Below are 22632 nucleotides of genomic sequence, written 5' to 3'. Positions count from 1 at the left end.
GAAGAGTTGGAGATGTCAATGGAACTTGAAGAACAACCAACAATGGAAAAATCAATGGAGATTGAAAATTTTTATAATCCTTTAATTCACATTACTTTCATTGATTTTATTTGTCCAGATATTCCGATACATGCAAAGGATAACGTAAAAGATCTTTAATTCAATTTTATTCAAGTCAATCTTGTTCATACCATTCAACAAGATATAGTGTGATCTTTCATTGGAGTTTTTTTATTATTCCACACTTTAAAATTCGAGATCAAGTTTTCTCTAAAGTGTGGGTAAATAACACGATGCTCAAATCCACACCAGATCCAAAATATTTCTGAATTTATTTAAGACTATAAAATATTACTTATATTTAATTTAGGTCTTTAAATATTATTTATATTTAGATTAAAACTCTTTAATTCATTCCTACTTAGATTAGGATTTAGAATTCTATAAATACCCATCATATTTTCATCATGTACAAATTTTTTAAGATTTATTTCAAGATTTATTTCAATAAAGTTTTTTTCTTCATAAAGCCAGTTCACTTTATTTTATCCTAGATCTTATTTACTTTCAAAGGTTTGATTGTATGTCGATCTTTTTCCGCACTGCATGCTGCATCAAATAGGCTCCCCCAATATACCCAATCTAGATAATGGCATGATATAAAAAAAAAAAAAATAGAAAACTCCAAGACAAAAAAAATGAAAATTGCTGCATCGAATTAAAGCCGAAGCAAATGTTAGATTGAACAAAAAGCACAAACAGCAAAAAACCAAAATTGCTAGACCACAGCAGAACCAAAAGATAGACTGAACAACAAAGCACAAACAACAGAGACAGAGAAAAGCATCAGCAACCCCATCCGAGAGTAAACAGTAAGCAGAGACAAAAAGCAACTGCAGTACAGCAATGGAAAACCGAAACAAGCTGAATGCAGAGATCAAATTACCAAAACCGGATCCACCAAAGAGGAGCCGAAACCAGTAAAAAATAAAGAGCAGCCGCTGACCAAATATCCTAAAACACGGACGCAGAACCAAAACTCTTCAGCACCCAAAAGGAGAGTAACCAAAAACTGCACGAAAGAATAAAACAAAAGTCATTCAAAAACCAAGTGTTTCCTCTCACTTGTTGCATAAAATTAGAAACGGTTGATGAATATTGCAAAGAGAGCTTGGTTTGGATTGTGCTGGGGCTGCATTGGTACTCCTCATCCTCGAAAGCATATGACAAGTGGATTCCACATCTTTTCACCTTTAATTCTACTAAATCAATATGCCTTGCATTACCTTTATGCAAATTGTCTACTTTGAACTCAGACTCAGTCGAAAGCTTGTTGACGTCAGAACAATCGTGTTTGAGCCATGGTTTAATACAGTAACAATTGTGCCAAAGGAACACACGATCTGATTCAATGGCAGCCCCGAAATGCACATTATCATGATAAATCTTAGGAGCAACCATTATTAAGGGCACTTCATTGCCATCAGCATTTTTCAGATGCAATTCACATGTAAGCACGAAATTATTGTACTTTTCCATAGCAAGAGGAACCTTGAATTCTAGAACAACACAAAAAGCCAAATGTAGGTACTTAGCATTAATGCATTTGGGAGGGAGCACAAAAGCTATTGAAGAGCCTAGGTTCTCATAGCTGAACCATTCTGGAATTTCAGTTCCAGGTAAACCAACAAGAAAACTATCACTAAATTCTGAAAAACCCTGCGTGAAAGGGAATAAAAAAAAAGACAAATTAGTCAGAAAAGAAACCTTGGGTTTTATTAGAAAGAGGGGAGGATAGAGACTTACAAACTTGTCTTCAATTCTCAGTCGTGCATTTGTCAAAATGTTGCCAAGTGTATTATGCTCCAAATTGAAGCAATTGCAATAATTGAATATTCCTTTTTGTCTCCTGCGACCATTGCACTTTGGTACAAGTGCGAAGGGCAAAGGTGATTTCACAGTTTCTAGTGATGTACAATTAAACGCTTGGAGCACTGTTGTTCGCTCTGGAAGCTCTGGTAAATGTTGGAGTCTTTTGCAGTTGTTTAAACTCAATAATCTTAGAGATGATAAAGAGAAAATGTCGCTGGGGATTCTGAAACTGCAGTGTCATCTAGATATAAATGTGTTAAAGAGCACAAACCACATAACGAAGGCAATCTACCAAGTTTTGAGCAGCCCCTAAGAAAAAGCCCTTCAAGGCATTTCAACTCACAAATGCTGCCTGGGAGACTCTCTAGCTTATTGCACTTCTCCAGTTTCAACTCAACAAGTGAAAAGAACATCCGATGGTTGGGGGTAATTCTTCTATTGCGACCTCTTCTAACAGTATTCTTTTTAGATATCCAGTAACATCAGGGAACTTGTTTAAATTTGAACATCTGAAGAGTTTAAGTGTCTCAACAGAAGTCAAATGCAAACTGCTTGGAAGGCCTCTAAGGTTTTTGCACATCGAGATATGCATGTATTTAAGAGTTTCAAAAGATTGAACAGAAGCGGACCATTCTTCCGCTCCACAGCATATTAGATCTAACTGTTTAATACCACTCGGAATCTCCGACATTTTCTTCAAATTTATGGAGAGACAGAGAAAGTTCCTTCAGATTTTTCAAATGAAGGAGACTGGGAAGACTCCTTAGATTTATGCAGTCATCAAGATTAAGATAAGTAAGTTTGTGGAGAAACTGAATTGAAGAGGGAATCTCAGCAAACTCTCACACCCCTTAAGATCTACTCGCTCTAAGCTTGTAGCCGAGGAGAGCTCTGGGAGTGTGGCTAGTTTCTTCGATCCAGAAAGATAGAGGACACTACACATGATAAAACAGAAAAGTATATATATGCAAACTTTCAAAGAGGAAAAAAAAAAGAATAAACTCATATATAATTTCATCAGTAATAATTAAGTTAGAACTGCTAGTACTTTTTGTTTTTCAATCAATTTCTAATAATTTTTTTAACTAAATATTTACCATTTTAAAATTTATAAAATTAATTTTAAATGATTGTAGCATTAATTGTTATTGAACAATTTTATGTAAAAGAGTATTCTAACTTAGATCATAAAATATAACCTTTTAAAATTGGATTTCTGCTCAATAAACATAATGTTTACATAAAATCTAGTAAAAAAATTCCAACAAAATAAATCTGTGAACAAAAGAAAAACATATAAAAAATTGTACTTTCCATTAAATGAGATTTTAAAGTTAAGGCATGCACATTGGCACAACAAATTCAACTTTCAAGTCAGTATGTATGCCCTTTTTCTCTTGGTCAAATTGAAAAATCAATATTTTAAAGCATACCTTATCTCCATGCCAAAGTCATTTAACGTCCCTATCTTCCAAATTGAGTAAAACAAGGTTCTCCATGGAAAAACATAAGGGCAGAGAACAGTAAGGATATTCCTCCCAATGTAGTAAACTCAACTTGTTAGGAAGATTCTGCAGATGATTCTTTTTAGCAGATTCAAGTATGAAGGTTTCAGGAGTTGAGTCCTTTTTATTTGAATGCCTAAAAAATTTGAGTAATCTTAAGTTAGGCATTTGTGAGAAGGTTGCAGAATTCAAGCGTGTCATTCCCATTTTAGAAGTATCCAAGCATATACCTTCCACTGCTTTGTTCACCTAATACAAAGAATAAAAAGCTATGAGTATACAGGACAAATGAATTAAAAAAGATTTTTCATGTCTTACCTTCTTAGTTGCTAAGATATCACAAATTTTTGTGAATTCCCATAATCTACTATGTTCATGCCAAGCAATATGTTGACCCATTTCTTGTATCAAATCATGCATCTCTAACTTATTATTAACAACAATTACTTTTCCACTAAACAAATTATTCCCAAACTTGGAGTAAGATCACATCCGTCTAGTATATCTTCTATAGAGTCTTTATCTTGGCCCTTGAAAAAGCATGCTATATCAAGAAATACAGCCTTTTCTGTTTGCTCTAGCGAATCATAACTTATTTTTAATATTTTATGAATTTTGGATATCGGAATTTTTTTTAGTTCTTTCAATACAATTTCCCATTCCTTTGGAGATCTTTTGCATAGATGTGAACCCAAAACTTTTAGGGCTAAAGGAACACCTTTAGCATAGTTTACCACCCTTTCTGCTAACTTCATAAACTCCTCTGGAGGATGCTCTTGTTTAAAGGCTTTCACACTCAATAATTGAAGAGCATCACAATAATTTAATCCCTCAACCTTATAACAATTACTTCTTTGTCTCTGCTTGTTACTATGACTCTACTTCCTGAACCATGCCAACCATGATACCCAGCTAAAGCCTCTAACTGCTCTGAATCATTGACATCATCGAGAACAATGAAAACCTTCTTTCTTCTAAGTTTATCCAGAACAATAGTGGGAAGCACATGAAGCATTTGTATGCTTAAATGTTTGTCCCCTACAAGTTCAGAAAAAATATTTTTTTGTAAATGCAGCAATTCATGCTTTTCTGCATTTTCCCTAACATTACTTAGAAGCAAACATCAAATTCGTTAGAAATTTGACTAAAAAGAACCTCAGTAGTGGTTGTCTTTCCTATGCCGTCCATTCCCCAAATTCCTATAAAACGAACATCTGCCGTCTCAATACATAATAATGGTAGAATTTTGTTGGTGTGAGCATCAACTCCAACTAAACCAGGACAAGCACTAAAGGAGATGGGATACAGTTTCTTCATGATTTGGTTGACAACTTTGTCAATTAATTCCGATTCAAGCCTTGCAAAACATGATAAACAAAGCAAAGTAATAACGAGTTTAATTTGGGATACAAAGAAACTTGAAAACTTCAGAGGCATTTGAATTTGAACTTAATTTCATTGCTCAAAAATTAGCCCAAAAATATATCTATCATAAATAAATAAATAGAACTTTATATATTATCTATTGAAACATAAATCTAGATTTACTCTTATTTCAGCAAATATATCTATCTAAAGGACCCACATTATATTTTTGAATGAGGTATCTTGCACATGATTAAACAAAGGCATACTTATCATATGAGATGTTACATGTATGATGAATCAATTTACCAACTATTTCACGAAATTTGATAGTTCAAGCAATTTGTTTAAATTTTAAAATTTTTTATGTTCTAGTGATAATTAAAATAGATAAAATAAATGAACTGAATTAAACAAAACCAGTTGCCTGGTCTAGTTTCCGATATAACCAGTCCAACCGGCCAGTTTGCTCCAACTGTGAAAACGCTAACCTGTAGTTGCTGGAATCCCATCCAGATATATTGGATGCTTCCATCAAAGAAGTGCTGCACTTCTCCATGATGCATATATTTTGCATAGTCATTTAGGTCTAATTTCATAGCCATTTTATTTTATTATTAGTTATTTTTAGCTAATTTCATTAGTTATTTAGTTAGTTTTTCATAATTGTCGATTTTGGATTAATTTGTAATTTTTACTTTGTTTTGTAGGAAAAATGGTGTTTTTGAAGGACTGAAGAGAAATTTTGCCATTGAGGAGTGACTTCTACAGCCAAAGATGTCAAAAACAAGTTTTCAAGCTGAAATATGCATTGACCAAATTGTGCATAACTTGCCGCATAAGCTATGCAGATCTGCATAAGGAGAAAAATCACTGTTCCAATACCTGCCGAAATGTGCATAAGGAGACTGCATAGCTTATGCACATTCACGCCTCCCTTATGCACTCTCACGGAATTGTGCATAACCTATGCACCAAGTCATGCAGTTTCGCATAAGTGAACCAGAACCAGCCGAAAACTGCATAAGGGACTGCATAACTTATGCAGTCCACTTATGCAGTCCCATAAAGGTTTCATTAATGAGCTGGCAGAAGATTCCCTCAGATAATTCCTCCTAGAACACACCATTTTAGGGCTCCATGTCAGAAAAATGCTATAAATAGTCTCATTTCCCATTTTAGAGGGGGAGACAAGGAGCAGAAAAGGAAAGGAAGAGGAGAGGCAGAATTTGAAGAGTCACTTTCACCTTCTACACCATTTTCAACCAAGATTTGCAGATTTCTTTCTTCCCTTATATTTTTCTACATTTCTAGTGTTTAATTTCTTATTCCTTAGCTTAGATTAAAGCTTTATTTCCATTTAAACTCAATATATCTTGTAAGCATTATGGATAGTGAGTAGTTTTATTTTGATTCTGGAGTAAGGGTTGTAATATTTGAGATATTTTGTGGATTTTGATTGGGTAATCCATATTTTGTGATCTTAATGAGTTTTATTCATTTCTTGTGTGCTTATTGACATGCTTAGTGTAGGATCCCATTAAGTGATGTTCTTAATCCATGGTTGAGGCACCGAAAGGAGAAGGCCTTGTGATAGATAATCAAGGAATTGGACTTAATTAACTTAGATCTAGAAATAGACTAAGGATTAAGAGGGTTCACAGATTAATTAAAGAACTTAATGAGTCTTAATTAACTCTAACTCCACGAAAGTAGGATTATATTGATTAAGGCACTCTTTGTCTCACTCGAAAGGGAATTCAAAGGATTTAAGAATTAATCTCCTTAAAACCCATAAGTTTCATAAGATTGGATAACCAATTTAAATTCCCAAAATAGCTCGAATATGAAATCCCGAACTCCGGAATCGCCTTTTTATTATTGCTAATTTTCAATTGAATTTAATTGCTTGCCATTTTAGAATCTTGCCATATTTGAACTTGCTTATTTCAATTTGATGCAATTTCAGTTTAATTAATACATTGATGAATAGAATATTAATTTTGCACATATGGATTTCACATTCTCAATACCCATAAATTCATTACTTTAATTTCAAAAATACTTCAATTTAGTCAACTTTTATATCAAAAATTCAATCATTAACTCAACTCCTCGTGGGAACGATATCTTTACTGTATTATTTGTACGACCCGTGCACTTGCGGTTAGGCCACATCAAGTTTTTGGCGCCGTTGCCGGGGAGTTGTTTGTTTAAGATTGAATTCTTGATTATTTTAGTTGTTTTTAGTTTTATTTTGTTATATTTTCATTTTGTGTTTGTTTGTTCTTTTTCAGGTACTCTTAATCTTTTATGAGAAGAGCTAGAAGCACAAGTGACACATCCTTATTGTTCAATCCTGAAATTGAGAAATTTTGTAAGGCCAACAAGAAAGAAACCAGAAGAAGGAAAGAAGCTTTGAGAGAAACTGAATTAGAAGCAGACATGGCTGATGAAAGAATTAGAATTGGTGTTGGTAATGCTGGAAACAATGAAAATGAAGCCCAAGGGGAAGAAGTTGTTAATGCTAACGTGCCTAGGGGAAGTATGATGGATCATGCTTTTCCTTGTTTTGATGACTTGAGAGAGAGCATAGCAAGACCAAGAATTGATGCAAATAGCTACAAGATGGATTTTGGAGTTCTTCAAATGATCCAAAACTCCCAATTTGGGGGACATCCTTCTGAAAATCCACACACACATCTGAAGAAGTTTGCTATGATCTGTGATATGCAAAAACAACCTGGAGTGTCTGATGATGCAGCAAGATTGAAGCTATTTCCATTCTCTTTGAAAGATAGAGCATTGGATTGGCTTGATTCTTTACCTCACAACTCCATTACAAATTGGGAGCAACTCACTGATGCATTTCTTGCACAATATTTTCCACCTGGAAAAACTCAAGAATTGAGGAATCAAATGACAGCTTTTAGACCAAGAGAAGATGAAACTCTCTATGAGTCATGGATGAGATGGAAGGAATTAGAGAGACAATGCCCACATCATGCCATTCCAAAATGGATGATAAATCAGAATTTTTACACAAACGTCACTCCTGCAATCAGAGGAATTATTGATGCTCAAACAGGAGGAGAATTTATTATGAAGCATGAAGATGAAGCTTATGAGCTATTGGAGAAAATTGCAAAGAATACTCATCTTTGGAGTAGTCCAAGAGGACCAGCTCCAACTAAAAAAAGGCAAGCTGCTGGAATGTATGATCTTGATCCGTTCAACATGATTAATGCAAAGTTTGATGCACTTACAAATGTTTTGGCTAAGAAGATGGAAGACTTAAGTATGTTGGTTAGTTCATCATCATCATCTGGAAGTTCACAACAAGTGGCTTATGCAGAGGGAACCACCAGCTGTGGAGTAGACTTTGGAGAGCAAGCAGCATATGTTGGTAATTATGGAAACAAGCAAATGGGGAATCCTTATTCTCAAACTTATAATCCAAATTGGAAGAATCATCCCAACTTTTCATGGGGAAATCAGCAAAGTCAAGTCCCAAATTAGAATTTTCAACCACAACAGCAACAAGGAGTTCCATATCAGCAAAATAGGCAACCATTGCCTAATTTTCAGCAGAAAAATATGAATCCTCCTCCAAAACAGCAAGAACAAAATTCCACCACAGAAGCTTTATTGCAACAGATTCTTGCTAACCAAAATAAGCATGATGAGGAGATGAGAGAGATGAAAGCAAGGCTAGAACAGATGCAGACACATAACAGAATGCTGGAAAATCAGATTGCACAACAAGCATCTTCCTCAAGTACCAAGTCTTTTGGAAAACTACCAAGTCAACCAGAAAACCCAAGAGAGCAGTGTCAAGCTATTACTTTAAGAAGTGGGAAAGTTGTAAATGATGAGAAGAGTGAAAATAGTGAGAAGAGAGAAAATGAGAAAGAAACTGATGAGAGTGAAAAACAAGAGAATGCAGAAAAATGTAAAGAGAAAATTGAAGAGAAGGAAGAGAAGTATATACCTCCTGAGCCTTACAAGCCACAGCTTCCCTTTCCACAAAGATTTCAAAAAGCCAAGCTTGATAAGCAATTTGGAAAGTTTTTAGAGGTTTTGAAGAAGCTATACATAAATGTACCTTTTGTTGATGCTCTTTCGCAAATGCCCTCTTATGCAAAATTCTTGAAAGAAATTCTCTCAAATAAGAGAAGACTTGAAGATCATGAGACTGTAGCTTTGATAGAAGAATGTAGTGCTATCCTTCAAAGGAAACTTCCTCCAAAACTCAAGGATCCAGGGAGTTTTTCAATTCCATGTCACATTGGGGAATCATGTTCTACAAAAGCCTTATGTGATTTAGGGGCTAGTGTTAGCCTCATGCCCCTCTCCATTTATGAAAAGCTCAATATGGGAGATCTTAAACCAACCCACATTTCTCTTCAGTTAGCTGACAGATCAATTAAGTATCCTGAAGGGATTTTGGAGAATGTGCCTCTGAAGGTTGGAAAGTTCTACATACCTGTTGATTTTGTCATTTTGGACATGGAGGAAGATTCTAATATCCCAATTATTTTGGGAAGGCCCTTTCTAGCTACAGCAGAAGCATTGATTGATGTTAAGGGAGAAAAATTGACTCTCAGAGTTGGTGAAGAGCAATTGGTTTTCAACATTAATAACACTATGAAGAAGCATCATTCTGAAGCTGATACTTGCTTGAGAGTTGATATTATTGATGAGCTGGTTGAAGAACACTTCAGAAAGAAATATCCAGAAGATCCACTTGAAAATTGTTTGGTTCATGGAGGAGGCATAGACTATGACAACCCTCATGTGGCTGCATATGCTCAACATTTAGAGGGTAGTCCACCATTCATTTCTGCTCCAGTTTTTCAACTCACACAAAAGGAAAAAGCAGAATCTAAGCAACCATCATTCAAGGAAGAAGATGCACCTAAGGTAGAACTTAAGCAACTTCCTTCTCAGCTCAGGTATGAATTTCTTAGCACCAATAACACTTATCCAGTAATTATAAATGCAAACTTGAGTACCTTAGAGGCTGATAAGTTGTTAAGAGTGTTGAGACAATTTAGGAAAGTCTTAGGATATACCATAGATGACATTAAGGGAATAAGCCCGCACTTTTGCATGCATAGAATCAGTTTGGAAGAAAATTGTAAGCCATCTATTGAACATCAGAGGAGGTTGAACCCAAATATGAAAGAAGTTGTTAAAAAGGAAATTTTGAAGTTGCTTGATGCAGGGATCATATATCCTATCTCGCATAGACTTTGGGTGAGCCCAAGACATGTTGTCCCAAAAAAGGGTGGAATGACAGTGGTCAAAAATGAAAATAATGAATTAATTCCCACCAGAACGGTGACTAGTTGGCGAATGTGCATAGATTACAGAAAATTAAATGTTGCCACTAGAAAAGATCATTTTCCACTTCCCTTCATTGATCAGATGTTAGAAAGATTGGCTAGGCACTCTTATTTTTGCTATTTAGATGGATATTCAGGTTTTTTTCAAATCCCTATCCATCCAAATGATCAAGAGAAAACCACTTTTACTTGTCCATATGGAACCTTTGCTTACAGGAGAATGCCATTTGGGTTGTGTAATGCACCAGCCACTTTTCAAAGGTGCATGATGGCAATCTTCTCAGATTTCATTGAAGACATAATGGAGGTTTTTATGGACGATTTTTCTGTTTATGGATCTTCATTTGACATATGCTTGGCTAACCTTTCTAAAGTTTTGCAACGATGTGCAGATACTGACCTTGTGTTAAACTGGGAAAAGTGTCATTTCATGGTTCAGGAAGAGATAGTGCTTGGACATTTGGTATCTAACAGAGGAATAGAGGTTGATAAAGCCAAGGTTGAAGTGATAGAGAAGATGGCTCCTCCTACCAATGTCAAGGGAATTCGAAGTTTCCTAGGACATGCCGGGTTCTACAGACGCTTTATCAAGGATTTTTCTAAAATAGCCAAACCTTTGTCTAATTTGTTAAGTAATGACACACTATTTATATTTGACCAAGAGTGTTTGGATGCCTTTTGTAGGTTGAAGCAAGCTCTTATCACTGCACCAATCATGTAACCACCTGATTGGAGCCTACCTTTTGAAATTATGTGTGATGCTAGCAACTGTGCAATTGGAGCTGTTCTTGGTCAAAGAAAGGACAAAAAGGCTTATGCTATTTATTATGTTAGTAGAACACTGGATGAGGCTCAAACAAATTATGCAACAACTGAAAAGGAATTTTTAGCAATTGTCTTTGCATTGGAAAAGTTCAGACCTTACATTATTGACTCAAAGGTGGTTATATTTTCAGATCATGCAGCCATCAGGTATTTGCTCCGTAAAAAGGAGGCTAAACCTAGGCTAATTAGGTGGATTCTGATGCTACAAGAGTTTGATTTGGAGATTAGAGATAAGAAGGGAGCTGAAAATGTAGTTGCTGATAATCTTAGTAGGTTGAAATTGGATGAAGAAGAATTGGATGAAATCCCTATTAATGAGTTTTTCTTGGATGAACAACTTTTCTCTTTTGTTGCTAAACTACCTTGGTATGCAGACTTTGTGAATTATCTATCTTGTGGAGTTTTACCTCTAGGTATGACATGGCAACAAAAGAAAAAGTTTTTGCATGAGGTGAAGTTTTATAGATGGGATGACCCTTTACTCTTTAGGAGATGCTGCGATGGTTTAATAAGGAGATGTATTCCTGATGAGGAGACACAGAGTATTATGCATCATTGCCATGCTTCTGATTATGGAGGACATTTTGGAATCTCTAAAACAGCTAGTAAAATTTTGCAAGCTGGTTTCTTTTGGCCAAATCTTTTTAAGGATGTGAGAAAATTTGTGTTGGAATGTGATAAATGCCAAAGGAGTGGAAAATTATCAAAAAGAGATCAAATGCCCCTAAATGATATTCTTGAAGTGGAATTATTCGATGTTTGGGAAATAGATTTTATGGGGCCATTTCCTCCTTCATATGGTAATAGAAACATCTTAGTTGGGGTTGACTATGTGTCAAAGTGGGTGGAAGCTATTGCAACTCCAACTAATGATGCTAGAGTGGTAGTGAAATTCTTGAAGAAATTTGTCTTGAGTAGATTTAGAGCTCCAAGGGCTATAATTAGTGATAGTGGTTCACACTTTTGCAATAAGCAATTTGAGAGCTTAATGAGGAAGTATGGTGTAGTGCACAAGATAGCTACCCCATATCACCCTCAAACTTCAGGACAAGTTGAAATTTCTAACAGAGAACTCAAGCATATCTTGGAGAAAACAGTGAACAATTCTCGGAAAGATTGGTCTGTCAAACTAGATGATGCTTTATGGGCATATAGGACTGCCTACAAAACCCCTATAGGAACTATTCCCTTTAGGTTGGTGTATGGTAAGTCTTGTCATTTACCTGTGGAGCTAGAACATAGAGCATATTGGGCCATTCAGACCTTGAATTTTGATCTTAAGCAAGCTGGTGAAAAGAGACTATTGCAACTTAATGAGCTTGAAGAACTGAGGATGGATGCTTATGAAAGTGCCCGTATTTACAAAGAAAGAACTAAAGTTTGGCATGATAAGCATCTTAGGAAAAAGGAATTCAAAGAAGGTGATTCAGTTTTATTGTTCAACTCAAGATTAAAATTGTTCCCTGGGAAACTTAAATCAAGGTGGACTGGTCCATACAGAGTTTATAAGGTTTTCCCTTATGGAGCAATTGAAATTTGGAGTGAAAAATCTGGAAATTTTAAGGTCAATGGGCATAGATTGAAACATTACATAACTGGAGACCCAATAAAAGGAGCAAGTTGTTACAAGCTCTCCATTCCCTCACCTCTTTTTCACTGAAATTCATGAAAAGTCCAGCTGAGGACTATAAATTAGCCCTCTTGGGAGGCATCCCAAGTCCTTTTATTTTGCTTTTGCTAATTTACCTTTATTTTCATTGCTTTTGTTTTTATCTTAAATCTCCCCATATTCAATTTTTGACATTGTTGAATCTTGTTCCTTGTAGATGTATTTCAATGAAGAAAGGCTGGTGAACTGCTGGGGAGTGATTCTTAACTTGGAAACTTTGTCCTTCAAACTCTCCCAAAAAAACTGATTAGTTCTTACTGCATAACCTGTGCAGGAGCTGTTATCTGGTTTATGCAGAGGAAAAATGAAATCTGCAGCAAAAAGGGTGTCTGCAGCAGATGGCTTGTGTTTTTGGTGAGGTTGGGTGTGTAACTTTTAAGTATATGTGCTTTTAATGTTAATATGGTGGTAAGTGAGCCATTTTTGTAGTTTTGAGATTATTTGGGTTGTGGAATTCAAGGTGGACAATATTGCATTCTCTTGGCATAACTTGGAGAGTTCATTTCATCATTTGTGAATAGATGCAACTTTATGCAGGTTTTATTGTGTTTTTCTTGTGCTAAATGTTGATTTGTAGAATTTGAGTAAAAATGGCATGGTTCACAAAGGTCTTTTATGTAGGATCCATTTCTACATACTTGTGTGATAAAATTTTGATGGACTTTGTATGTATTGATGTGTTTTTGGTGAAAATTTCTCATGGTTTATGCTTCATAGAATTATATTTCCTCATTCTAGGGTATTTTTCACACTTGCAAATCATGTTCCATTGCAATCTTAATCTTGTTGAATTGTGCATAAGCAACTGCATAGCTTATGCAATCCTGCATAACCACAATTCTTGCCATTTTCATTCATATTGCAAAGTGCATGAGAAGAGTGCATAGCTTATGCAACTCTGCATAGCCTAATTTTGCCAAATTTCATATCTGTCAAAACTTGCATAAGTGTGTGCATGACTTATGCACATTTGCATAACTTCAAATTCCTCATTTTCTCTCTCTGCCGAAGTCTGCATAAGGAGGGTGCATAACTTATGCACTTCTGCATAACCAGAAACCCAAAAATTCCAAACTTGCCGAGAGGCGCATAAGCAGAGTGCATAACTTATGCACTACTGCATGAGCTATTTCTCTAAAGTCCAAAACCCACCGAGAGGTGCATAAGGAGAGTGCATGACTTATGCACAACTGCATGACCACCAACCCCAAACACCAAAATCTGCCGAGACCTGCATGAGCAGAGTGCATGACCTATGCACTTCTGCATAACCACCTTCCACAAAAATCAGAACCCACCGAAACATGCATAAGCAGAGTGCATAGCTTATGCACAACTGCATGACCACATTTTCCAAACACCAAAACCTACCGAGACCTGCATAAGGAGGGTGCATGACTTATGCACAACTGCATGACCACCAACCCAAGATTTCAAAACTTGCCGAACAGTGCATAAGGACAGTGCATGACTTATGCACTTGTGCATGAGCTATTTCTCTGAAGTTCAAATCATACCGAAACATGTATAAAAGAGTGCACAGGTTATGCACAACTCACTTTTCACTTATGCAGTTTCTACACAAACCCGATTCAAATCAAATTTCTTTCGGCAATTTTCTCTTCCCACCTCCACCTCCCGATATCCCTGCTCACCCCTTTTCCCCCACGACCTCAATTCCGGCATACCCTTTTTCTCCATTCGCATTTTCGTCGGATAAACCCTAACTTCTCCCTGCATTCTCATTTCCGCCCTCATCTCCTCCATCCTCACTATCAAGAACCATGGAGTCGCCTCCCCATTCCCGTCCAGTTTCCCCTCTCCAGGTTTCACCATTGTCAACGCTACCTCCCAATCCCGATTCCCCTCCACAAGCGACACCCCCACCACCCTCCACAACCACGTACAAACGAAAAATCCGGTCGAAATCCACTAGGCCCATGTCCTCTGCACCTCCTCTATCCAAACGCAAGGAACCACCCACCCCATTTTCAGAACCACCACCCAAAAACCCCAAAACCTCAGCCTCCACACAAACCAAATCACCCTCTTCCAGCAAAAAGCAATTGTCAGCAACCTCACAGGTCTCAAAACTCCCTTGGTCTCTTCCGGATGCAGTTCAAAAGGTAGCCTTTAAGAGACTTAAGGAAAGGAAGGTGCAACCCACTAGATATATTTCTGTAGATTCTCTACAGTCACTTGATTTATTTGATAATGTGGTTGCCTATCTAGATGGTATGGGTTGGATGGAATTTGTGCACAAGCAAGAAATTGTTTACCCAGCCTTAGTATTGGAATTTATTTCCTCATTCTCTGCCAACCTGAAATTGCATGATGTAGATTTTAAGCCAACTATGAAATTTCGATGTTTGGGGCAAAATAGAGAGTTATCATTGGATCAATTTCATAGCATTCTTGGTTTTGCAATTGATGGGCTATTTAGAGTGCCATATACAGGGGTAGAGGTAGCAAACAAGGGTATTTGGAATGCTGCACAATTCTGGAGAATCATCACAAACCAACCTCAGACTTTTTCTGCTGGCAGATCAAAAACCTCTCAAATACTTGACCCTGCACTTAGGTTTATTCATAGACTGATTGCTAGCACTATTTTGGGCAGAGGGACTAGTTCTGGTGCTGTGGGGAAATCTGAATTATTCATGTTATGGTGTGCTTTTCACAAGGTCAAGGTTTCTCCTGGTTATTTCTTTTGTGAGCATGTGTTGCATATTGCCACTAAATCCATAGGTGACATTGTCTTGGGTGGGCTCATAACTGTTATAGCCAAGCATTTTGGTTTTAATCCTGAAGAGCACCCAATACCAGCACTTGTGGACACCTTATATTTTGATGCTGCACACCTATCCAAAACAGGGTTCAGTTTGCCACATTTTGATATTGCACAACCAGCAGCAGAAACTGAACCCACTGCACAACCAGAAGCCCAACCTGTCCCATCAGTCCCACAGCACTCTACTGAACCTACCCCACCCCCTCAGTCTGCACAGGAGACCCCAGCAGCTTCTGCTCAGCCCACACCTCCTACAGCTGAACCTTCCTCATCCACAGCCCCTCCTGCATTCAACACTAAAGCCTTATTCACCTACCTTGACAGGCTTAGTGATGATATATACTTTGTGGATAGGAAGCTTGACACTGGTCTTGATACCCTCAAGGATCGTCATGATCACCTATTTGACCTTGTCATGGAAACCAGGGACAAGCAGAAAGAATTGAAGGAGATGGTGAAGCAACTCATGATCTTTCTGGGAATGCCACCTCCACCTCCATCACCTCCTCCAGCACCATCGTTTCGACAGCAACCAGCAGCTACCAGCCCCTTAGCAACATCTTTGGATAAGGGCAAAACAATAGAACTAGATTAGTTTTTGTTTTACTTTTGTTTCAACTTGTAGGACTTTTCCTTTGTAAATATGTTCAAACATTTATAGTTTGTTTTGAATTATGTTTATTTGTTTTGAATTAGTTTGTTTTAAATTCTGTTTTTCCTGAAGTTTTATTGGATAGCTATTACATTAGTTTTCTTTGATTTTCATTGCACTTATTGCCCTTTTGTACATATTTGTCCATACTCTGTATATATTTCAATGCTTCTACTGCTGGTTGTACATTTCCCCTTGCTCATCATCATGGAGCAACTTTTGAATATACTGCACAGGCTATGAATACTCTCATGCACATATTTTGCATAGCCTATGCAGTCCTTTATGCCACTTATGCAGAACTGCACAGGCTGTCATCCCCTTATGCAAATGTCCTGCATAGCCTGTGCAGCCCTTATTGTCACTCATGCAGAACCGCACGGCTTATGCACCCTACTTATGCACATGTTCTGGACAGCACTTTACTCTGCATAACCTGTGCAGCTTCTTATGCATCCCTTTATATCTTGAATTCTCCTCTGCTCCATACCAGGTAACTCTTTCTTTTTGCTCTTAACTTTCACAATTCCTGGTAATTATTACTTGCTTAGAGTTTTTGGTAATATACTGCTTGAGACATTGAGGACAATGTCTAATTTTGAGTTTGGGGGTGCATTTTGATTTCTTGCTTTATTTTTCACATTTGCTTTATTTTTCACATTTTACACATCTCATCCCATTTCATTTACATATACTGTAAATATTTTACATATACATCCATACATACATACACATTACACATTTACACACACATTATACATCACTTAGAAATTGTACACATTGCATACAAATAGATTTCCTCCATTTAGTTAATGCATTGTTCATTTTTAGGAATCATGCATCATGCATTAAAATCTCTTGCCAAATCCCTTGAGTATTGAAAATGTGCCTATGAGAGTGATTTGACTTACCTTTAGTTGGGTTTGTGGATTGAAAGTTTCCTAAGAGGTGCAAGGTTTTAAAGTGTCTATCCCTTGCCTATATCTTCTTAGCCAAAAAGCCACCCAACTAGTCCTTTAGAGATTGGAGTGTTTAGAGGGAGTTATTGGATATAAGGTAGTCAAATGATGTCTCACCAATCCTAGAACAAATTTTCTAAACCTTTCAAGGCGAAATACCAGCTTGTACTTGAAAAGAGAGATGATTAGGCATTCTTTGATTTAAACCTTCTCATTTTAAGCCTTTGGCCCTTTTCCTAATTAAATTGACCCTTGAAAACCCCTTTGAGCCTTTTTGTCCCTAATTTTTCTTGAAATCCTTATTACTACCTAGCCAATGAACCAAACACTCCAACCCTTTTCATGAGAATAATTATTTACAACATTAGGTACATATATATATATATATATATAAAAAAAAAAGAAAAAGAAAAATAATATACAATAAAAAAGAGAAGAATTGCTTGTCATCTTGTAAAAGTGCTAGTATATGTGTTTTTCACCATTGTCATTCAAAATGAAAGAATTCCACCCAAAGTATTAAAAGAAATGAGTTTGGGGGTGGCAATTTTAGGGACAATCATCAAAAAAAAAAAAAAGAAAATGCAAGATACAAGTTAAAGTATCAAAATGTCCCTCCATTTTTATGTGTTTTGTAAACTATGCTAGCACTTGACAATTCTCATTGTGTACTTCTCTCCTCCATATATACAAAAAAAAAAAAAAGAAAAAGAAGAAGATTATAATAAAATAAGAAGTGTACCTTATGTTGTTAAGATTGGAAATACTCTCATGCTTTGAATCCTTTTTACCCATTTTTCTTCTTAACCTCACTTTGAACCCCATGGCCCCATTACATCCCTAAAAAGACCTTTGATCTCTTGATAGTATTTGCTACATTAGTGGAGATAGGAGTAGGGAATTTGCTTATGGGATTGGAAAATTATCCATTCATTCATTTAATTCCATCATTCTATATAGAGACACTTTGACTATTGATTGTTCTAGAATTCCTTTTGAGCATAACTCTCTCTTTTGATTGGTTGGTTTGGAAATTTTGAATGATAATTGACTTGATGGCTAAGCGGTGAAAGCTTGGATAAGCACTAGATTCTTTGCATCTTAAAGGATGGGTATATGGATTGTTGGTATGGCTAAAAGGGTGTTAAGTTACTTTAATAGGTAATTTTCATAACTCTTTGGATAAGGTACCCCTAAAAATTTTGCATCACATTCTAAAGTTTGCTTGAGGACAAGCAAAAGCTTGAGTTTGGGGGTATTTGATGCATATATTTTGCATAGTCATTTAGGTCTAATTTCATAGCCACTTTATTCTATTATTAGTTTTTTTTAGCTAATTTCATTAGTTATTTAGTTAGTTTTTCATAATTGTCGATTTTGGATTAATTTGTAATTTTTACTTTGTTTTGTAGGAAAAATGGTGTTTTTTGAAGGACTGAAGAGAAATTTTGGCATTGAGGAGTGACTTCTACAGCCATAGATGTCAAAAACAAGTTTTCAAGCTGAAATATGCATTGACCAAATTATGCATAACTTGCCGCATAAGCTATGCAGATCTGCATAAGGAGAAAAATCACTGTTCCAATACCTGCCGAAATGTGCATAAGGAGACTGCATAGCTTATGCACATTCACGCCTCCCTTATGCACTCTCACGGAATTGTGCATAACCTATGCACCAAGTCATGCAGTTTCGCATAAGTGAACGTAACCAGTTAAAAGCGCATAAGGGATTGCATAACTTATGCGTCCACTTATGATCCCATAAAGGTTTCATTAATGAGTGAGAAGATTCCCTCAGATAATTCCTCCTAGAACACACCATTTTAGGGCTCCATGTCAGAAAAATGCTATAAATAGTCTCATTTCCCATTTTAGAAGGGGAGACAAGGAGCAGAAAAGGAAAGGAAGAGGAGAGGCAGAATTTGAAGAGTCACTTTCACCTTCTACACCATTTTCAACCAAGATTTGCAGATTTCTTTCTTCCCTCATATTTTTCTACATTTCTAGTGTTTAATTTCTTATTCCTTAACTTAGATTAAAGCTTTATTTCCATTTAAACTCAATATATCTTGTAAGCATTATGGATAGTGAGTAGTTTTATTTTGATTCTGGAGTAAGGGTTGTAATATTTGAGATATTTTGTGGATTTTGATTGGGTAATCCATATTTTGTGATCTTAATGAGTTTTATTCATTTCTTGTGTGCTTATTGACATGCTTAGTGTAGGATCCCATTAAGTGATGTTCTTAATCCATGGTTGAGGCACCGAAAGGAGAAGGCCTTGTGATAGATAATCAAGGAATTGGACTTAATTAACTTAGATCTAAAAATAGACTAAGGATTAAGAGGGTTCACAGATTAATTAAAGAACTTAATGGGTCTTAATTAACTCTAACTCCACGAAAGTAGGATTAGATTGATTAAGGCACTCTTTGTCTCACTCACTCGAAAGGGAATTTAAAGGATTTAAGAATTAATCTCCTTAAAACCCATAAGTTTCATAAGATTGGATAACCAATTTAAATTCCCAAAATAGCTCGAATATGAAATCCCGAACTCCGGAATCGCCTTTTTATTATTGCTAATTTTCAATTGAATTTAATTGCTTGCCATTTTAGAATCTTGCTATATTTGAACTTGCTTATTTCAATTTGATGCAATTTCAGTTTAATTAATACATTGATGAATAGAATATTAATTTTGCACATATGGATTTCACATTCTCAATACCCATAAATTCATTACTTTAATTTCAAAAATACTTCAATTTAGTCAACTTTTATATCAAAAATTCAATCATTAACTCAACTCCTCGTGGGAACGATATCTTTACTGTATTACTTGTACGACCCGTGCACTTGCGGTTGGGCCACATCACTCCACAACGTCTAAGCTCTGCTTAAATTTTAGCAAATATTTCTATCTAAAGGACACTCGTTGTATTTATCCATAAATGAGCTATCTGGCACATTATTAACCAAAAGCATGCTTGTGACGAGAAGTTACCTGTAGAAATGGCTTTAAAACCAGATTGATCATTGAATCGATTTATTAACTATTTCAAGGTTTTGAAAGGTTTAAGCAATTTAGTTAAGTAAAAAAACTGGTTAAATATAATTTAAATTTTGAAAATTTTTTATTTTTCAAGAGGGAATTAAAACTAAATAAATCGAATTAGACCAAACCAGTTTCCTGGTCTAATTCTTGATTTAACCAGTCCAACCGACCAGTTTGGTCTAATTCTAGAAACACTAACCTGTAGTTTTTGGAATCCCATCCAGATAGATTGGCTGCTTCCATCAAACCAGTGCTCCACTTCTCCACAGTGTCCAAGCGCTGCTTAGATTTTTCTTTAACTTTTCCAAATGCTTCCCCAAATTTCCCAGTCTGTTTTCTAACGTCAGAAGGATCCCACATGGTAGAAAATGGGTAAGACCTTTCGCCCCATTCCTTTCTCGCAGTCAATTATCTTCACTAGTTCATCTAGGCACCACCGAGAGGACGCATAATTTTCTGACAAAATCACTACTGAAATCATGGATTCTTCAATCGCTTTCAAGAGCGCTGGCGAGATCCCTTCTCCTCTCTCAAAAACATCGTCTATGAATGTTGTAAGACTTCTCCGGCGCAGAGCAACATGAAGATGATCAGTAAAATTTGAACGAGTATCAATACCACTAAAACTAAGGAAAACATCGTAGGTAGTTTTAGAGGAGAAGCCTAAAGATGAAGTAGAAGCCATTTTAACAAGCACAATAGCCGCTCTATTTTGTTTGGTAAAAAAGAAATAGAGGAATCGCAGAGAAAGAGGAAAGCTATAAAAAAAAAATGTTAAACTTGGGCGAAGGCTTTATAGGTGATCAGAATCAAACCACCTATAAGATTTTGTACATTCGAGAAAACTACAATGAACCCACCGTTTTCTTTTCTACTACTAGACGCGGAAATGTACTAATTAGAAGTAAATGAGTTTTTTCTCAGGAGGGCAATTCTTCTAAATCACCTACAAGATTTTGTTTCGAGGAATTTTCAATGGGCAATGAGTGAAAGTACAAAGAGCCCACCATTTTCAACGCAACCACCATTAATGCTGGATAGCATTTTCCCAGCGATACACCGTTTTCTACTACTTGGACCTCGCGCCCAAATCAACCTACTATAAAATACTAATTTTATAAGTTTAATATTATTACATATTTTTTATGAGATATTTTGTAAATAAAAATAATATTTACTAAAAAATAAAAATATTTACTAATTCAATTAATAAAAATACTGTTTAAATTTAAAAATATATATATATATATATGTAAAATATTAATTTATAAATTTATAAAAATTAAAATGTCATTCATAAAAATCATTTAGACTGTATTTAGATAATTAACTATTTAATATAAAATAAATTCATTTTTATATTAAAATATAATAAAATAACATAATATCAAATTTAAATGCTCACTTATTTCAAAATTTTAGTATTAAAGGATAAAGTTAATATACAATATATAGTTATAACAATATATTTCAAATTATATAATTTAAGTTTCTATCAATGCATTTATGATATATACTTTTCTGTTATAAAATTTCAATTCATTAAAATTTTTAATTAATATATATGATTATATATAAAAATTAATAATTAATATGTAATATCCTTAATTTTTTAAAAAATATTATATATATATATTTTATTCTAACACTGGTATTGTAGACTTCGCGTACGTACTTTCATTTCGTGAAAATTCAATCGTCGTCCGGATCTATAATTTCAGACTGAGCAGATAAGTTGCTGGAACCATTTCAAAATCGGGTCAAGATTATAGGCTACCCTACCTTTTTCAGACATTCTGGATGCGTTCCAGTTGTCAGATTTAGCATAGGTAAACTCGAACTCTACATTACTCAAGTTTTGTCTTGTACTGGGTTAGAATAAAATTTATAAAATATTCGTGGATGATAAAAAAATTACGATTCCTATTGCAATAGCCTTATAATGTTGTTAAGGACCACAGGGCAGGTTTATAAAGTTTTTAAAGTTAGTTTGGATAGTTTTTGAAAAATATTAGTTTTGAAGTCTTATAATTGAGTTGTCTGATGTTGTGATTATTGCTTGGTTTGGAGGGCCTAGGAGGGGCCATATAATGATGATGAGATATGGGTTGAGTTTAGAAGTGTTATTTGAACCATTTTGCAGGTTGGGTAGGTCATAGGTATAGAGAAGACTTTGCCAGATTTTCGACACGACTTAAGACATCTTTGGTCTTTTCTTAGTTTGTATTGAGTCAAATGTATTAAATAATTGTAATAAAATTGTCAGGTGAGCCGGGACAGCCTTCCTCCTCCGTTCAGCCACCACAGTGACTTCGGTTAAGTCTGTAAGTAAAATATTAATTTTAATTGTAATTTCAATATTATTATATATTCAAGCATGCCTACACGTCACTTATAAATATGTATCCATGTAGTTAAATACTATGCACGTTTTATATTGCATTCATAATTATTGAAGTGCCATGGATGTTGTTTGTAGTAATTTGGAGCAGTGGGTGTGCGTGGCGTGCATGTGGTATGGTATTGGATATGGACAGGACGGGTAGACACAGCTTGAGAGACACTCGCTGGGACCCTACATTTGATT

At 35.6% G+C, this 22632-nt stretch overlaps 3 protein-coding genes and 1 non-coding gene across 5 annotated transcripts; all 4 read right to left on the bottom strand.

The window, feature by feature from the left end:
* Positions 1 to 757: 757 nt before the first annotated feature.
* Positions 758 to 2102, bottom strand: LOC131176678 (uncharacterized). Its single transcript, XM_058141756.1, has 2 exons — positions 1807 to 2102; positions 758 to 1719 (listed from the first exon to the last, which is right to left on the bottom strand). The coding sequence occupies exon 2, from the start codon at positions 1537 to 1539 to the stop codon at positions 1015 to 1017; it is 525 nt and encodes a 174-aa protein (XP_057997739.1). The 5' UTR covers positions 1540 to 1719; positions 1807 to 2102; the 3' UTR covers positions 758 to 1014.
* A 1163-nt stretch (positions 2103 to 3265) lies between these two features.
* On the bottom strand, positions 3266 to 21053 carry LOC131176677 (disease resistance protein RPV1). Of its 2 annotated transcripts, XM_058141755.1 has the most exons (3): positions 20245 to 21053; positions 4533 to 4734; positions 3267 to 4415 (listed from the first exon to the last, which is right to left on the bottom strand). In XM_058141755.1, exons 1-3 carry the CDS (start codon positions 20403 to 20405, stop codon positions 4401 to 4403), a joined length of 378 nt encoding a protein of 125 aa, XP_057997738.1. In that variant the 5' UTR covers positions 20406 to 21053; the 3' UTR covers positions 3267 to 4400. The 2 variants fall into 2 exon arrangements, with proteins under 2 accessions (XP_057997737.1, XP_057997738.1); XM_058141754.1 differs by having other exon boundaries at positions 3266 to 4734.
* LOC110662838 (disease resistance-like protein DSC1) lies at positions 3324 to 4392 on the bottom strand. Its single transcript, XM_058141751.1, has 3 exons — positions 4214 to 4392; positions 3696 to 3831; positions 3324 to 3626 (listed from the first exon to the last, which is right to left on the bottom strand). The coding sequence occupies exons 1-3, from the start codon at positions 4390 to 4392 to the stop codon at positions 3324 to 3326; spliced, it is 618 nt and encodes a 205-aa protein (XP_057997734.1).
* LOC131176682 (small nucleolar RNA R71) lies at positions 7647 to 7753 on the bottom strand. The gene has a single exon (XR_009146638.1). It is a non-coding gene; the product is annotated as a small nucleolar RNA R71 (small nucleolar RNA).
* Positions 21054 to 22632: the final 1579 nt, after the last annotated feature.

The sequence above is a fragment of the Hevea brasiliensis genome, unplaced genomic scaffold (assembly GCF_030052815.1).
Source record: "Hevea brasiliensis isolate MT/VB/25A 57/8 unplaced genomic scaffold, ASM3005281v1 Scaf22, whole genome shotgun sequence".
NCBI classification, from domain to species: domain Eukaryota; kingdom Viridiplantae; phylum Streptophyta; class Magnoliopsida; order Malpighiales; family Euphorbiaceae; genus Hevea; species Hevea brasiliensis.
Note: the sequence above shows the minus strand (reverse complement) of the source record. Positions and strands in the feature narration are given on the sequence as shown.

Coding starts and splice junctions, on each gene's coding strand:
- LOC110662838 (XM_058141751.1), bottom strand. CDS start 4,392: ATGCTTCATGTGCTTCCCACTATTGTTCTGGATAAACTTAGAAGAAAG. Junction 3,832..4,213: donor AAAGAAGTAATTGTTATAAG/GTTGAGGGATTA, acceptor TAATTTGTTTAG/TGGAAAAGTAATTGTTGTTA. Junction 3,627..3,695: donor ATATCTTAGCAACTAAGAAG/GTAAGACATGAA, acceptor TCTTTGTATTAG/GTGAACAAAGCAGTGGAAGG.
- LOC131176678 (XM_058141756.1), bottom strand. CDS start 1,539: ATGGAAAAGTACAATAATTTCGTGCTTACATGTGAATTGCATCTGAAA.
- LOC131176677 (XM_058141754.1), bottom strand. CDS start 20,405: ATGTGGGATCCTTCTGACGTTAGAAAACAGACTGGGAAATTTGGGGAA. Junction 4,735..20,244: donor TGGGATTCCAAAAACTACAG/GTTAGTGTTTCT, acceptor ATGTTTTGCAAG/GCTTGAATCGGAATTAATTG.